Genomic DNA, 19,817 nt, shown 5'->3' on the forward strand with positions numbered 1-19,817 from the left:
GTCAGCACAGTCAGTACAGTTAGTACAGCCAGCACAGTCAGTACAGTCAGTACAGTCAGTACAGTCAGTACAGTCAGTACCGTCAACACAGTCGGCACAGTCGGCACAGTCAGTACAGTCAGCACAGTCAGTACAGTCAACACAGTCAGTACAGTCGGCACAGTCAGTACAGTCAGTACAGTCGGCACAGTCAGTACAGTCGGCACCGTCAGTACAGTCGGCACAGTCAGTACAGTCAACACAGTCGGTACAGTCGGCACAGTCGGCACAGTAAGTACAGTCAACATAGTCATCACAATCAGCACAGTCAGCACAGACAGTACAGTCAGCACAGTCACTACAGCCAGCACAATCAGCACAGTCTGCACAATCAGCACAGTCTGCACAATCAGCACAGTCAGCACAGTCAGTACAGCCAGCACAGTCAGTACAGCCAGCACAGTCAGTACAGTAAGTACAGTCCGCACAGTCAGTACAGCCAGCACAGTCAGTACAGTCAACACAGTCAACACAGTCAGTACAGTCAGTACAGTAAGTACAGCCAGCACAGTCAGCACAGTCAGCACAGTCAGCACAGTCAACACAGTCAACACAGTCAACACAGTCAGTACAGTCAGCACAGTCAGCACAGTCAGTACAGTCAACACAGTCAGTACAGTCAGTTCAGTGAACACAGTCAGTGCAGACAGCACATTCAGTACAGTCAGTACAGTCAACACAGTCAGTACAGTCGGCACAGTCAGTACAGTCAGTACAGTCAGTACAGACAGCACAGTCAGTACAGACAGCACAGTCAGCACAGTCAACACAGTCAGTACAGTAAGTACAGTCAGCACAGTCAGTACAGCAAGCACAGTCAGTACAGTCAGCAGTCAGTACAGTCAGTACAGCCAGCACCGTCAACACAGTCAGTACCGTAAGTACAGTCTGTACAGCCAGCACAGCCAGCACAGTCAGTACCGTCAACACAGTCGGCACAGTCGGAACAGTCAGCACAGTCAGTACAGTCAGTACAGTCGGCACAGTCGGCACAGTCAGTACAGTCAACACGGTCGGCACAGTCGGCACAGTCAGTACAGTCGGCACAGTCAGTACAGTCGGCACAGTCAACACAGTCAGTACAGTCGGCACAGTAAGTACAGTCAACACAGTCATCACAGTCAGCACAGACAGTACAGTCAGCACAGTCACTACAGCCAGCACAGTCTGCACAGTCTGCACAATCAGCACAGACAGTACAGTAAGTACAGTCAGTACAGCCAGCACAGACAGTACAGTCAACACAGTCAGTACAGTCAGTACAGCCAGCACAGTCAGCACAGTCAGTACAGTCAGTTCAGTGAACACAGTCAGTACAGACAGTACAGTCAACACAGTCAGTACAGTAAGTACAGTCAGTACAGACAGCACAGTCAGTACAGTCAGTACAGTCAGCACAGTCAGTACAGTCAGTACAGTCAACACAGTCAGTACAGACAGCACAGACAGCACAGTCAACACAGTCAGCACAGTCAACACAGTCAGCACAGTCAACTCTGTCAGTACAGTAAGTACAGTCAGCACAGTCAGTACAGCCAGCACAGTCAACACAGTCAGTACAGTAAGTACAGTCAGCACAGTCAGCACAGTCAGCACAGACAGCACAGTCAGTACAGTCAGTACAGTCAACACAGTCAGCACAGTCAGCACAGTCAGCACAGTCTGCACAGTCTGCACAGTCAGCAGTCAGTACAGTAAGTACGGTCAGTACGGTCAGCACGGTCAGCACGGTCAGCACAGTCAACACAGTCAGTACAGTAAGTACAGTCAGTACATCCAGCAGAGTCAGTACAGTCAGTACAGTCAGTACAGTCAGTACAGTCAGCACAGTCAGTACAGTCAGTACAGTCAGTACAGTAAGTACAGCCAGCACAGTCAGCACAGTCAACAGAGTCAGCACAGTCGGCACAGTCGGCACAGTCGGCACAGTCGGCACAGTCGGCACAGTCGGTACAGTCAACACAGTCGGCACAGTCGGCACAGTCGGCACAGTCGGCACAGACAGTACAGTCAGCACAGTCACTACAGCCAGCACAGTCAGCACAGTCAGTACAGACAGCACAGTCAACACAGACAGTACAGTCAGCACAGTCCGCCCACAGTCAGTACATCCAGCAGAGTCAGCACAGTCAGTACAGTCAGCGCAGTCTGTACATCCAGCAGAATCCGTACAGTCAGCACAGTCAGTACAGTCAACACAGTCAGCACAGTCAGTACAGCCAGCACAGTCAGTACAGTAAGTACAGTCAGCAGAGTCAGTACAGCCAGCACAGTCAGCACAGTCAGCAGTCAGTACAGTCAGCACAGTCCATACAGTAAGTACAGTCAGCACAGTCGGCACAGTCAGCACAGTCAGCACAGTCAGTACAGCCAACACAGTCAGTACAGTCAGTACAGTCAGTACAGTCAACACAGTCAACACAGTCAACACAGTCAGTACAGTCAGTACAGTCAGTACAGTCAGTACAGTCAGTACAGTCAGCACAGTCAACACAGTCAGTACAGTCAGTACAGTCAGTACAGTCAGTACAGTCAGTACAGTCAGTACAGTCAGCACAGTCAGCACAGTCAGCACAGTCAGCACAGTCAACACAGTCAACACAGTCAACACAGTCAGTACAGTCAACACAGTTAGCAGTCAGTACAGTAAGTACAGCCAGCACAGTCAGCACAGTCAACACAGTCAGTCAAGTAAGTACAGTCAGTACAGCCAGCACAGTCAGTACAGTCAACACAGTCAGTACAGTAAGTACAGTCAGTACAGCCAGCACAGTCAGTACAGTCAACACGGTCAGTACAGTCAGCAGTCAGTACAGTCGGCACAGTCGACACAGTCGACACAGTCAGTACAGTCAGTACAGTCAGTAGTCAGTACAGTAAGTACAGTAAGTACAGTAACCACAGTAAGCACAGTCAGTACATCCAGCAGAGTCAGTACAGTCAGTACAGTCCGTACAGTCAGCACAGTCAACACAGTCAGCACAGTCAGTACAGTCAGCACAGTCAGTACAGTCAACACAGTCAGCACAGTCAGTACAGTCAACACAGTCAGTACAGTCAACACAGTCAGCACAGTAAGTACAGTCAGCACAGTCAGTTCAGTAAGTACAGTCAGCACAGTCAGCACAGTCAACACAGTCAGTACAGTCAGCACTCAGTACAGTAACTACAGTCAGCACAGTCATTACAGCCAGCACAGTCAACAGTCAGTATAGTCACCACAGTCAACACAGTCAGTACAGTAAGTACAGTCAGTACAGACAGCACAGTCAGTACAGTCAGTACAGTCAGTACAGTCAGTACAGTCAGTACAGTCAGTACGGTCAGTACAGTCAACACGGTCAACACAGTCAGTACATTCAGTACATTCAGTACAGTCAGTACAGTCAGTACAGTCAACACAGTCAGCAGTCAGCACAGTCAGTACAGTAAGTACAGTCAGCACAGCCAGCACAGTCAGCACAGTCAGTACAGTCAACACAGTCAGTACAGTCAGCAGTCAGTACAGTAAGTACAGTCAGCACAGTCAGTACAGCCAGCACAGCCAGCACAGTCAACAGTCAGTATAGTCACCACAGTCAACACAGTCAGTACAGTAAGTACAGTCAGTTCAGACAGCACAGTCAGTACACTCAGTACAGTCAACACAGTCAACACAGTCAGTACATTCAGTACAGTCAGTACAGTCAACACAGTCAGCAGTCAGTACAGTAAGTACAGTCAGCACAGTCAGTACAGTCAGTACAGTCAACAGTCCGTACAGTCAGCACAGCCAGCACAGTCAGTACAGTCAACACAGTCAGTACAGTAAGTACAGTCAGTACAGCCAGCACAGTCAGTAGTCAACACAGTCAGTACAGTCAACACAGTCAGTTCAGTCAACACAGTCAGTACAGACAGCACAGTCAGTACAGTCAACACAGTTAGTACAGTCAGTACAGACAGCACAGTCAACACAGTCAGTACAGTCAACACAGTCGGCACAGTCGGCACAGTCAGCACAGTCAGTACAGTCAGTACAGTCAACACAGTCAGTACAGTCAGTACAGTCAGTACAGTCAGTACAGTCAGTACAGTCAGTACAGTCAGCACAGTCAGCACAGTCAGTACAATCAACACAGTCAGTACAGTCAGATCAGTCAACACAGTCAGTACAGTCAGTACAGTCAGCAGTCAGTACAGGCAGTACAGGCAGTACAGCCAGCACAGTCAGCATAGTCAGCACAGTCAACACAGTCAGTACAGTAAGTACAGTTAGTACAGCCACCACAGTCAGTACAGTCAGTACAGTTAACAGTCAGTACAGTAAGTACCGTCAGTACAGCCAGCACAGTCAGTACAGTCAGTACAGTCAACACGGTCAGTACAGTCAGTACAGTCAGCAGTCAGTACAGTCAGTACAGTCAGTACAGACAGCACAGTCGGCACAGTCGGCACAGTTGACACAGTCAGTACAGTCAGTACAGTCATCACAGAAAGCACAGTCATTGCATCCAGCAGAGTCAGTACAGTCAACACGGTCAGTACAGTCAGTACAGTCAGCAGTCAGTACAGTCGGCACAGTCGGCACAGTCGACACAGTCGACACAGTCAGTACAGTCAGTAGTCAGTACAGTAAGTACAGTAAGTCAGTAATCACAGTAAGCACAGTCAGTACATCCAGCAGAGTCAGTACAGTCAGTACAGTCAACACAGTCAGTACAGTCATCACAGTCAGCACAGTCAGCACAGTCAGTACAGTCAACACAGTCAGTACAGTCAGCACAGTAAGTACAGTAAGTACAGTCAGTACAGTCCGTACAGTCAGCACAGTCAACACAGTCAGCACAGTCAGTACAGTCAACACAGTCAGCACAGTCAGTACAGTCAACACAGTCAGTACAGTCAACACAGTCAGCACAGTAAGTACAGTCAGCACAGTCAGTTCAGTAAGTACAGTCAGCACAGCCAGCACAGCCAGCACAGTCAGCACAGTCAACACAGTCAGTACAGTCAGCACTCAGTACAGTAACTACAGTCAGCACAGTCATTACAGCCAGCACAGTCAACAGTCAGTATAGTCACCACGGTCAACACAGTCAGTACATTCAGTACATTCAGTACAGTCAGTACAGTCAGTACAGTCAACACAGTCAGCAGTCAGCACAGTCAGTACAGTAAGTACAGTCAGCACAGCCAGCACAGTCAGCACAGTCAGTACAGTCAACACAGTCAGTACAGTCAGCAGTCAGTACAGTAAGTACAGTCAGCACAGTCAGTACAGCCAGCACAGCCAGCACAGTCAACAGTCAGTATAGTCACCACAGTCAACACAGTCAGTACAGTAAGTACAGTCAGTTCAGACAGCACAGTCAGTACAGTCAGTACAGTCAACACAGGCAACACAGTCAGTACATTCAGTACAGTCAGTACAGTCAACACAGTCAGCAGTCAGTACAGTAAGTACAGTCAGCACAGTCAGTACAGCCAGCACAGCCAGCACAGTCAGTACAGTCAACACAGTCAGTAGTCAACACAGTCAGTACAGTCAACACAGTCAGTTCAGTCAACACAGTCAGTACAGACAGCACAGCCAGTACAGTCAGTACAGTAAGTACAGACAGCACAGTCAGTACAGTCAGCACAGTCAGCACAGTCAGCACAGTCAGCACAGTCAGCACAGTCAACACAGTCAACACAGTCAGCACTGTCAGCACTGTCAGCACAGTCAACACAGTTAGTACAGTCAGTACAGACAGCACAGTCAACACAGTCAGTACAGTCAACACAGTCAACACAGTCAGTACAGTCAGTACAGTCAACACAGTCAGTACAGTCAGCACAGTCAGTACAGTCAGCACAGTCAGCACAGTCAACACAGTCAGCACAGTCAGTAGTCAGATCAGTCAACACAGTCAGTACAGTCAGTACAGTCAGCAGGCAGTACAGGCAGTACAGCCAGCACAGTCAGCATAGTCAGCACAGTCAACACAGTCAGTACAGTAAGTACAGTTAGTACAGCCACCACAGTCAGTACAGTCAGTACAGTCAACAGTCAGTACAGTAAGTACCGTCAGTACAGCCAGCACAGTCAGTACAGTCAGTACAGTCAACACGGTCAGTACAGTCAGTACAGTCAGTACAGTCAGCAGTCAGTACAGTCAGTACAGTCAGTACAGACAGCACAGTCGGCACAGTCGGCACAGTTGGCACAGTTGACACAGTCAGTACAGTCAGTACAGTCAGTACAGTCATCACAGAAAGCACAGTCATTGCATCCAGCAGAGTCAGTACAGTCAACACAGTCAGTACAGTCAGCACAGTAAGTACAGTCATCACAGTAAGCACAGTCAGTACATCCAGCAGAGTCAGTACAGTCAACACAGTCAGTACAGTCAGCACAGTCAGCACAGTCAGTACAGTCATCACAGTCAGCACAGTCAGTACATCCAGCAGAGTCAGTACAGTCAGCACAGTCAGTACAGTCAGCACAGTTAGTACAGTAAGTACAGTCAGCACAGTCAGTACATTCAACACAGTCAGTACAGTAAGTACAGTCAGCACAGTCAACACAGTCAGTACAGTCCGTGCAGTCAGCACAGTCAGCACAGTCAGCACAGTCAGTACAGTCAACACAGTCAGTACAGTCAGCACAGTAAGTACAGTCAGCACAGTCAGTACAGTAAGTACAGTCAGCACAGTCAGCACAGCCAGCACAGTCAGCACAGTCAGTACAGTCAACACAGTCCGTACAGTCAGCAGTCAGTACAGTAAGTACAGTCAGCACAGCCAGCACAGCCAGCACAGTGAACAGTCAGTACAGTCAGTACAGTCACCACAGTCAGTACAGTCAGTACAGTCAGTACAGCCAACACAGTCAGTACAGTAAGTACAGTCAGTACAGACAGCACAGTCAGCACAGTCAGCACAGTCAGTACAGTCAGCACATTCAGCACAGTCAGTACAGTCAACACAGTCAGCAGTCAGTACAGTCAGTACAGCCAGCACAGTCAGCACAGTCAGTAGTCAACACAGTCAGTACAGTCAACACAGTCAGTACAGTCAACACAGTCAGTACAGTCAGTTCAGTCAACACAGTCAGTACAGACAGCACAGTTAGTACAGTCAGTACAGTAAGTACAGACAGCACAGTCAGTACAGTCAAAACAGTCAGCACAGTCAGTACAGTCAACACAGTCAGGACAGTCAGTACAGTCAACACAGCCAGTACAGACAGCACAGCCAACACAGTCAGTACAGTCGGCACAGTCAGCACAGTCAACACAGTCAGCACAGTCAGTACAGTCAGCACAGTCAGCACAGTCGGCACAGTCAGTACAGTCGGTACAGTCAGCACAGTCAACACAGTCGGTACTGTCGGCACAGTCAGCACAGTCAACACAGTCAGCACAGTCGGCACAGTCAGAACAGTCGGCACAGTCAAAACAGTCGGTACAGTCGGCACAGTCAACACAGTCGGCACAGTCGGCACAGTCGGCACAGTCAGTACAGTCAACACAGTCAACACAGTCAACACAGTCGGCACAGTCCGTACAGTCAACACAGTCAATACAGTCAACACAGTCAGTACAGTCAGTACAGTCAGCACATTCAGCTTTGCCCTTCATCCCGAGCCTTTTATCCTGAGCAATTCCTTGCTTTTCAGAGTGTGGAGGACATCTCCGGGCCGAGATCCGGACTAAACATCTGTACTCCCACGCCCAATTTGGAGACAATAATTACCCAGGCCAGTCGCAGTGTGACTGGGTGATTGTGGCAGACGATGGTTATGGGGTCGAGCTGATATTTCAGACCTTTGAAACGGAGCAGGAAGCAGGTTGTGGCTATGACTACATGGAGATTTATGATGGCAACGAGAGCGTTGCCCCGAGACTCGGCAGGTTCTGCGGACCAGGGGTAAGGTTCAAAATAACTGGGTGTGGAACCCTCTCTCCTCCCTCTTTCACCCCCCCTCCCCATCTTCAATGGCAAATGAATGACTGTGGCACTCATTTTTATAAAATATAAATTTAGCATGACCAATCCAAGTAGCCTGCACTTGGGGGTGAAACCCACGCAAACACGGGGAGAATGTGCAGACTCCACATGGACAGTGACCCAGAGCCAGGATTGAACCTGGGACCTTGATGCCGAGAGGCAGCAGTGCTAACTCACTGTGCCACCGTGCTGCTCTGTCTGTGGCACTCATGACACACACACCACTGTCTGTATCACTGAGACACACACACACCAGTGTCTGTATCACTGAGACACACATATACACACATGGGTTTGCACTGAATGCTGAATTTGGTGCATTTGAGTGCTATAGTGAGAGTTTGGTGGCTAAGGGAGTGCTGAATTTGGTGCTTTTTGAGTGCTATAGTGAGAGTTTGGTGACCGAGGGAGTTAGGTGAGGAGGGAGTAAGGTGCTCCTTTCATTTTGTTTCCTACATTTCCGCAAAGAGCGAGAAGAGAGCCAGGGGTTTGCAGAGAGTGCAGCTGACTGGGAGCAGAGTCGGAGGGTGGAGATCCAGTTGGTCCACAGGGCAGCTATATTCTGTAAGGTAAGAGGGGATGGAGGCTATGCCAGTTGCATGCTCCTCCTGTAGGATGTGGGTGGTGAGGGATACCACCGGTGTCCCCGCTGACTATACCTGGGGAAGTGCACCCAACTCCAGCTCTTCAAAGACCGTGTTAGGGAACTGGAGCTGAAGCTGGACGAACTTCGGATCATCCGGGAGGCAGAGGGGGTAATAGCCAAGAGTTACAGGGAGGTAACCACACCCAAGATAGAGGACCAGAGTAGCTGGGTTATAGTCAGGGGAAAGAAACAAACAGCCAGACAGCGCAGGGATCCCTCGTGGCCGTTCCCCTTCAAAACAAGTATACCATTTTGGATGCTGTTGGGGGGGATGACCTACCGGGGGAAGGCCCTAGCGGCCAGGTCTCTGGCACGGAGTCTGGCTCTGGGGCTCAGAAGGGAAGGGGGGAGAATAGAAAAGCAATTGTTGTAGGAGATTCAATGGTTAGGGGAATAGATAGGAGATTCTGTGGTCACGAGCGAGACTCCCGGAAGGTATGTTGCCTCCCGGGTGCCAGGGCCAGGGATGTCTCGGATCGTGTCTTCAGGATCCTTAAGGGGGAGGGGGAGCAGCCAGAAGTCGTGGTGCACATTGGTACCAACGACATAGGTAGGAAAAGGGGTGTGGAGGTAAAAAACAAGTTTAGGGAGTGAGGCTGGAAGTTAAAAGCCAGGACAGACAGAGTTGTCATCTTTGGTTTGTTGCCGGTGCCACGTGATAGCGAGGCTAGGAATAGGGAGAGAGTGCAGTTGAACACGTGGCTGCAGGAATGGTGTAGGAGGGAGGGCTAGAGGTATTTGGATAATTGGAGCGCATTCTGGGGAAGGTGGGACCTGTACAAGCAGGACGGGTTGCATCTGAACCAGAGGGGCACCAATATCCTGGGAGGGAGGTTTTCGAGTACTCTTCGGGAGGGTTTAAACTAATTTGGCAGGGGAATGGGAACCGGATTTGTAGTCCAGCAACTAAGGTAGCCGATATTCAGGACGCCAAAGCGTGTAATGAGGCAGTGGGGAAGGAACACTGACAAAGGAGAGTATTTGCAGGCACGGAGATGGGTTGAAGTGTGTATACTTCAACGCAAGAAGCATCAGGAATAAGGTGGGTGAACTTAAGGCATGGATCGGTACTTGGGACTACGATGTGGTGGCCATCACGGAAACTTGGATAGAAGAGGGGCAGAAATGGTTGTTGGAGGTCCCTGGTTATAGATGTTTCAATAAGATTCGGGAGGGTGGTAAAAGAGGTGGGGGGGGTGGCATTGTTAATTAGAGATAGTATAACAGCTGCAGAAAGGCAGTTTGAGGAGTATCGCCCTATTGAGGTAGTATGGGTTGAAGTCAGAAATATGAAAGGAGCAGTCACCTTGTTAGGAGTTTTCTATAGGCCCCCAAATAGTAGCAGAGATGTGGAGGAACAGATTGGGAAACAGATTTTGGAAAGGTGCAGAAGTTATAGGGTAGTTGTCATGGGCGACTTTAACTTCCCAAATATTGAGTGGAAACTCTTTAGATCAAATAATTTGGATGGGGTGGTGTTTGTGCAGTGTGTCCAGGAAGCTTTTCTAACACAGTATGTAGATTGTCCGACCAGAGGAGGGGCAATATTGGATTTAGTACTGGGTAATGAACCAGGGCAAGTGATAGATTTGTTAGTGGGGGAGCATTTTGGAGATAGTGACCACAATTCTGTGACTTTCACTTTAGTAATGGAGAGGGATATGTGCGTGCAACAGGGCAAGGTTTACAATTGGGGGAAGGGTAAATACGATGTTGTCAGACAAGAATTGAAGTGCCTAAGTTGGGAACATAGGCTGTCAGGGAAGGACACAAGTGAAATGTGGAACTTGTTCAAGGAACAGGTACTACATGTCCTTGATATGTATGTCCCTGTCAGGCAGGGAAGAGATGGTTGAGTGAGGGAACCATGGTTGACAAGAGAGGTTGAATGCCTTGTTTAGACAAAAAAGGAGACTTATGTAAGGCTAAGGAAACAAGGTTCAGACAGGGCGCTGGAGGGATACAAGATAGCCAGGAGAGAACTGACTAAAGGGATTAGGAGAGCTAAGAGAGGGCATGAACAATCTTTGGCGGGTAGGATCAAGGAAAACCCCAAGGCCTTTTACACATATGTGAGAAATATGAGAATGACTAGAGCGAGGGTCGGTCCGATCAAGGACAGTAGCGGGAGATTGTGTATTGAGTCTGAAGAGATAGGAGAGGTCTTGAACGAGTACTTTTCTTCTGTATTTACAAATGAGAGGGGCGATATTGTTGGAGAGGACAGTGTGAAACAGACTGGTAAGCTCGAGGAGATACTTGTTAGGAAGGAAGATGAGTTGGGTATTTTGAAAAACTTGAGGATAGACAAATCCCCCGGGCCTGACGGAATATATCCAAGGATTCTATGGGAAGCAAGAGATGAAATTGCAGAGCCGTTGGCAATGATCTTTTCGTCCTCACTGTCAACAGGGGTGGTACCAGGGGATTGGAGAGTGGCGAATGTCATGCCCCTGGTCAAAAAAGGGACTAGGGATAACCCTGGGAATTACAGGCCAGTTAGTCTTACTTCGGCAAAGTAATGGAAAGGGTACTGAAGGATAGGATTTCTGAGCATCTGGAAAGACACTGCTTGATTAGGAATAGTCAGCACGGATTTGTGAGAGGTAGGTCTTGCCTTACAAGTCTTATTGAATTCTTTGAGGAGGTGACCAAGCATGTGGATGAAGGTAAAGCAGTGGATGTAGTGTACATGGATTTTAGTAAGGCATTTGATAAGGTTCCCCATGGTAGGCTTCTGCAGAAAGTAAGGAGGCATGGGATAGTGGGAAATTTGGCCAGTTGGATAACGAACTGGCTAACCGATAGACGTCAGAGAGTGGTAGTGGATGGCAAATATTCAGCCTGGATCCCAGTTACCAGTGGCGTACCGCAGGGATCAGTTCTGGGTCCTCTGCTGTTTGTGATTTTCATTAATGACTTGGATGAGGGAGTTGAAGGATGGGTCAGTAAATTTGCAGACGATACGAAGATTGGTAGAGTTGTGGATAGTGAGGAGGGCTGTCGTCGGCTGCAAAGAGACATAGATAGGATGCAGAGCTGGGCTGAGAAGTGGCAGATGGAGTTTAACCCTGAAAAGTGTGAGGTTGTCCATTTTGGAAGGACAAATATGAATGCGGAATACAGGGTTAACGGTAGAGTTCTTGGCAATGTGGAGGAGCAGAGAGATCTTGGGGTCTATGTTCATACATCTTTGAAAGTTGCCACTCAAGTGGATAGAGCTGTGAAGAAGGCCTATGGTGTGCTAGCGTCCATTAACAGAGGGATTTAATTTAAGAGCCATGAGGTGATGATGCAGCTGTACAAAACTTTGGTAAGGCCACATTTGGAGTACTGTGTACAGTTCTGGTCGCCTCATTTTAGGAAGGATGTGGAATCTTTGGAAAAGGTGCAAAGGAGATTTACCAGGATGTTGCCTGGAATGGAGAGTAGGTCTTACGAGGAAAGGTTGAGGGTGCAAGGCCTTTTCTCATTAGAACGGAAAAGGATGAGGGGCGACTTGATAGAGGTTTATAAGATGATCAGGGGAATAGATAGAGTAGACAGTCAGAGACTTTTTCCCCGGGTGGAACAAACCATTACAAGGGGACATAAATTTAAGGTGAATGGTGGAAGATATAGGAGGGATATCAGAGGTCGGTTCTTTACCCAGAGAGTAGTGGGGGCATGGAATGCACTGCCTGTGAAAGTAGTTGAGTCGGAAACATTAGGGACCTTCAAGCAGCTATTGGATAGGTACATGGATTACGGTAAAATTATATAGTGTAGATTTATTTGTTCTTAAGGGCAGCACGGTAGCATTGTGGATAGCACAATTGCTTCACAGCTCCAGGGTCCCAGGTTCGATTCCAGCTTGGGTCACTGTCTTTGCGGAGTCTGCACATCCCCCCCGTGTGTGTGGGGGTTTCCTCCGGGTGCTCCGTTTCCTCCCACATTCCAAAGATGTGCAGGTTAGATGGATTGGCCATGATAAATTGCCGTTAGTGTCCAAAATTGCCCTTAGTGTTGGGTGGAGGTGTTGACTTTGGGTAGGGTGCTCTTGGAAAGAGCACCCTACCCAGACTCAATGGGCCGAATGGCCTCCTTCAGCACTGTAAATTCTATGATAATCTATGATTAATCTAGCACAAAGGTTCGGCACAACATCGTGGGCGGAAGGGCCTGTTCTGTGCTGTATTTTTCTATGTTCTATCACTGAGACACACACACACACACCACTGTCTGGGTAACGGAGACACACACACACCATTGTCTGTATTACTGAGACACACACACACCACTGTCTGTATCACTGAGACACACACACACCACAGCCTGGGTCACTGACACAGACACGCACCACAGTCTGGGTCACTGAGACACACACACCACTGTCTGTAACACTGAGACAGACACACAGTGCTGTCTGTATCATTGAGACACACACACCACTGTCTGTAACACAGAGGCACACACACAAACCACTCTCTGTATCACTGAGATACACACACACACCACTGTCTGTAACACTGAGACACACACACACCGCTGTCTGTAACACTGAGACAGACACACAGCACTGTCTGTATCACTGAGACACACACACACACCGCTGTCTGTAACACTGAGACAGACACACACACCGCTGTCTATAACACTGAGACACACACACACACTACTGTCTGTATCACTGAGACACACACACACACTACTGTCTGTATCACTGAGACACACACACACACACCACTGTCTGTAAAACTGAGACACACACACATACCACTCTCTGTATCACTGAGACACACACACACACCACTGTCTGTATCACTGAGACACACAAACACCACTCTCTGGGTCATTCAGACACAGACACACCACTGTCTGTATCACTGAGACACACACACCACTGTCTGGGTCACTGTGACATACACACACCGCAGTCTGTATCACTGAGACACACATCTCTGTCTGTATCACTGAGAGAAACACACACACACCGCTGTCTGGGTCACTGAGACATACACACACCGCAGTCTGTATCACTGAGACACACATCTCTGTCTGTATCACTGAGAGAAACACACACACACCACTGTCTGGGTCACTGAGACACACACACGCCACTGTCTGTAACACTGAGGCACACACACACACCACTGTCTGTAACACTGAGACGCACACACATACCAATCTCTGTATCACTGAGACACACACACACCACTGTCTCAGTAACGGAGACACACACACACCGCTGTCTGTATCACGGAGACACACACACACCACTGTCTGGGTCACTGAGACACACAGACACACCGCTGTCTGTATCACTGAGACAAACACACACACCGCTGTCTGTATCACTGAGACACACACACACACCACTCTCTGGGTCACTGAGACGCACACACACACCACTGTCTGGGTCACTGAGACGCACACACACACCACTGTCTGGGTCATTGAGATACACAGACACCACTCTCTGTATCACTGAGACACACACACACCGCTGTCAGTATCACAGAGACACACACACACACACACCACTGCCTGTATCACGGAGACACACACACACACCGCTGTCTGTATCACTGAGACACACACAGACACCACTGTCTGTATCACTGACACACACACACACACACTGCTGTCTGTATCACTGAGACACACACACACCACTGTCTGGGTCACTGAGATACACACACACCACTGTCTGTATCACTGAGAAACACACACACACCACTGTCTGTATCACTGAGACACACACACACTGCTGTCTGTATCACTGAGACACACAGACACCATTGTCTGTATCACTGAGACACACACACCACTGTCTGTATCACTGAGACACACACACACACCACTGTCTGTATCACTGAGACACACGCACACCATTGTCTGTATCACTGAGACACACACACCACTATCTGTATCACTGAGACACACACACACCACTGTCTGGGTCACTGAGATATACACACACCACAGTCTGTATCACTGAGACACACACACACCACTGTCTGTATCACTGAGACACACACACACACCACTGTCTGGGTCACTGAGACATACACACACCACAGTCTGTATAACTGAGACACACACACCAGTGTCTGTATCACTGAGAGAGACACGCACCACTGTCTGGCTCATTGAGACACACAAACACACCGCTGTCTGTATCACTGAGAGACACGAACACCATTGTCTGTATCACTGAAACACACACACCAGTGTCTGCATCACTGAGAGAGACACGCACCACGGTCTGGCTCATTGAGACACACAAACACACCGCTGTCTGTATCGCTGAGACACACGAACACCATTGTCTGTATCACTGAGACACACACACCAGTGTCTGTATCACTGTGACACACACACACACCACTGTTGGGGTCATTGAGACACACACACACACCGCTGTCTGTATCACTGAGACACACACACACCACTGTCTGCGTCACTGAGACACACACACACCACTGTCTGGGTACTGAGACACACACACAGCACTGGCTGGGTCACTGAGACACACACAAACCACTCTCTGTATCACTGAGACACACACACAGCACTGTCTGGGTCACTGAGACACACACACGTCACAGTCTGGGTCACTGAGACACGAACACACAGCACTGTCTATGTTACGGAGACACACACACACCACTGTCTGTATCACTGAGACACACACACACACCACTGTCTGTACCACTGAGACACACAGCACTGTCTGGGACACTGAGACACACAGACATACCACTGCCTGTGTCACTGAGACACACACACACACCACTGTCTGTATCACAGAGACACACACACACCACCGTCTGTATCACTGAGACACACACACACCACTGTTTGGATCGCTGAGACACACACACACCACTCTCTGTATCACTGAGACACACACACACACACTGCTGTCAGTATCACAGAGACGCACACACACTACTGTCTGTATCACTGAGACACACACACACCACTGCCTGTATCACGGAGAAACACACACACACCGCTGTCAGTATCACAGAGACGCACACACACACACACTACTGTCTGTATCACTGAGACACACACACACACCACTGCGTGTATCACTGAAACACACACACACACCACTGTCGGTATCACTGAGACGCACACACACACTGCTGTCTGTATCACTGAGACACACACACACCACTGTCTGGGTCACTGAGATACACACACACCACTGTCTGTATCACTGAGACACACACACACCATTGTCTGTATCACTGAGACACACACACCACTGCCTGTATCACTGAGACAAACACACACCACTGTCTGGGTCACTGTGACACACACACACCACTGTCAGTATCACTGAGACACACACACCACTGTCTGGGTCATTCAGACACACACACACCACTGTCAGTATCACTGAGACACACACACACACACCACTGTCTGTATCACTGAGCCACACACACACCGCTGTCTGTATCACTGAGACACACACACCACTGCCTGGGTCACTGAGACATACACACACCACAGTCTATATCACTGAGACACACACACCAGTGTCTGTATCACTGAGAGAGACACGCACCACTGTCTGGCTCATTGAGACACACAAACACACCGTTGTCTGTATCACTGAGAGACACGAACACCATTGTCTGTTTCACTGAGAGACACACACCAGTGTCTGTATCACTGAGAGAGACACGCACCACTGTCTGGGTCACTGAGACATACACACACCACAGTCTGTATCACTGAGACACACACACACACCAATGTCTGGGTCATTGAGAGAAACACACACACACTGCTGTCTGTATCACTGAGACACACACACCAGTGTCTGTATCACTGAGAGAGACACGCACCACTGTCTGGCTCATTGAGACACACAAACACACCGCTGTCTGTATCGCTGAGACACACACACCAGTGTCTGTATCACTGAGACACACACACACGCCACTGTTGGGTCATTGAGACACACACACACAGCTGTCTGTATCACTGAGACAGACACACACACCACCGTTGGGGTCATTGAGACACACACACACACCGCTGTCTGTATCACTGAGACACACACACACCGCTGTCTTTATCACTGAGACACACACACCAGTGTCTGTATCACTGAGACACACACACACGCCACTGTTGGTGTCATTGAGACACACACACACACCGATGTCTGTATCACTGAGACACACACACACCACTGTCTGGGTCACTGAGACACACACACACCACTGTCTGGGACACTGAGACACACAGACACACCTCTGTCTGTATCACTGAGACACACACACACCACCGTCTGGGTCACTGAGACACACACACACCACTGTCTGTATCACTGAGACACACACACACACCACTGTCTGTATCACTGAGACACACACACACACCACTGTCTGGGTCACTGAGACACACACACACTACCGTCTGGGTCACTGAGACACACACACACACACACCACTGTCTGGGTCACTGAGACACACACACACCACCGTCTGGGTCACTTAGAGACACACACACCACTGTCTGGGTACTGAGACACACACACACTGCTGTCTGTGTCACTGAGACACACACACACCACTGTCTGGGTACTGAGACACACACACACTGCTGTCTGTATCACTGAGACACACACACACCACTGTCTGTATCACTGAGACACACACACACACCGCTGTCTGTATCACTGAGACACACACACACACCACTGTCTGTATCACTGAGAGAGACACACACCACTGTCTATATCACTGAGACACACTCACACACCACTGTCTGGGTCACTGAGACACACACACACTACCGTCTGGGTCACTGAGACACACACACACACACACCACTGTCTGGGTCACTGAGACACACACACACCACCGTCTGGGTCACTTAGAGACACACACACACCACTGTCTGGGTCACTGAGACACACACACACCACTGTCTGGGTACTGAGACACACACACACTGCTGTCTGGGTCACTGAGACACACACACACCACTGTCTGGGTACTTAGACACACACACACTGCTGTCTGTATCACTGAGACACACACACACCACTGTCTGTATCACTGAGACACACACACACACCGCTGTCTGTATCACTGAGACACACACCACTGTCTGTATCACTGAGAGAGACACACACCACTGTCGATATCACTGAGACACACACACACACCACTGTCCGTATCACTGCGACACACACACATCTCTGTCTGTATCACTGAGACACACACACACACACCACTGTCTGTATCACTGAGACACACACACACACACCACTGTCTGTATCACTGAGAGAGACACACACCACTGTCCGTATCACTGAGACACACACACATATCTCTGTCTGTGTCACTAAGACACACACACACCACTGTCTGTATCAGTGAGACACACACACACCACTGTTTGGATCGCTGAGACACACACACACCAGTGTCTGTATCACTGAGACACACACACACCACTCTCTGTATCACTGAGACACACACACACACCGCTGTCAGTATCACAGAGACGCACACACACACACTACTGTCTGTATCACTGAGACACACACACACCACTGCCTGTATCACGGAGACACACACACACACCGCTGTCTGTATCACTTAGACACGCACACACCACTGTTTGGATCACTGACACACAAACACCACTGCCTGTATCACTGAGACACACATACACACACCACTGTCTGTATCACTGAGACACACACACACCACTGTCTGGGTCACTGAGATACACACACACCACTGTCTGTATCACTGAGAAACACACACACACCACTGTCTGTATCACTGAGACACACACACACTGCTGTCTGTATCACTGAGACACACACACACCACTGTCTGGGTCACTGAGGCACACACACACACCGCTGTCTGTATCTCTGAGACACACACACACCACTGTCTGGGTCACTGAGACACACACACACCACTGTCTGGGTCACTGTGACACACACACACCACTGTCAGTATCACTGAGACACACACACCACTGTCTGGGTCATTGAGACATACACACACCACTGTCTGTATCACTGAGACACACACACACCACTGTCTGGGTCATTGAGACACACACACACCACTGTTAGTATCACTGAGACACACACACCACTGTCTGGGTCATTCAGACACACACACACCGCTGTCTGTATCACTGAGACACACACACAGCACTGTCTGGGTCACTGAGACATACACACACCACAGTCTGTATCACTGAGACACACACACCAGTGTCTTAATCACTGAGAGAGACACGCACCACTGTCTGGCTCATTGAGACACACAAACACACCGCTGTCTGTATCACTGAGATACACGAACACCATTGTCTGTATCACTGAGACACACACACCAGTGTCTGTATCACTGAGAGAGACACGCACCACTGTCTGGGTCACTGAGACATACACACACCACAGTCTGTATCACTGAGACACACACATACACCAATGTCTGGGTCACTGAGAGAAACACACACACGCTGCTGTCTGTATCACTGAGACACACACACCAGTGTCTGTATCACTGAGAGAGACACGCACCACTGTCTGGCTCATTGAGACACACAAACACACCGCTGTCTGTATCGCTGAGACACACACACACGCCACTGTTGGGGTCATTGAGACACACACACACACCGCTGTCTGTATCACTGAGACACACACACACCACTGTCTGGGTCACAGACACACACACACCACTGTCTGGGTCACAGACACACACACACAAACCACTCTCTGTATCACTGAGACACACCACTGTCTATCACTGAGACACACACACAGCACTGTCTGGGTCACTGAGACACACACACAGCACTGTCTGGGTCACTGAGACACACACACAGCACTGTCTGGGTCACTGAGACACACACACAGCACTGTCTGTATGACTCAGACACACACACACACCACTGTCTGTATCACAGAGACACACACACACCACTGTCTGTATCACAGAGACACACACACACCACTGTCTGTATCACTGAGACACAAACACACCACTGTCTGTATCACTGAGACACACACACGCACCACCGTCTGGGTCACTGAGACACACACACACACCGCTGTCTGTATCACTGAGATACACGAACACCATTGTCTGTATCACTGAGACACACACAC

The 19,817-nt window shown here is 49.2% G+C and overlaps 1 protein-coding gene across 3 annotated transcripts in view; it reads left to right on the top strand.

Annotated features, from left to right (window-relative positions):
- Positions 1-19,817, top strand: part of LOC140403691 (tolloid-like protein 2) — a 726,814-nt gene that overhangs the window by 689,932 nt on the left and 17,065 nt on the right. For all 3 annotated transcript variants that reach the window (XM_072491868.1, XM_072491869.1, XM_072491870.1), the window contains one exon: positions 7,685-7,935. In XM_072491868.1, the coding sequence (XP_072347969.1) occupies positions 7,685-7,935 (251 nt within the window). The remainder of the gene's footprint in view (positions 1-7,684; positions 7,936-19,817) is intronic.

The sequence above is a fragment of the Scyliorhinus torazame genome, chromosome 28 (genome assembly GCF_047496885.1).
Source record: "Scyliorhinus torazame isolate Kashiwa2021f chromosome 28, sScyTor2.1, whole genome shotgun sequence".
In the NCBI taxonomy this organism is placed as follows: Eukaryota; Metazoa; Chordata; class Chondrichthyes; order Carcharhiniformes; family Scyliorhinidae; genus Scyliorhinus; species Scyliorhinus torazame.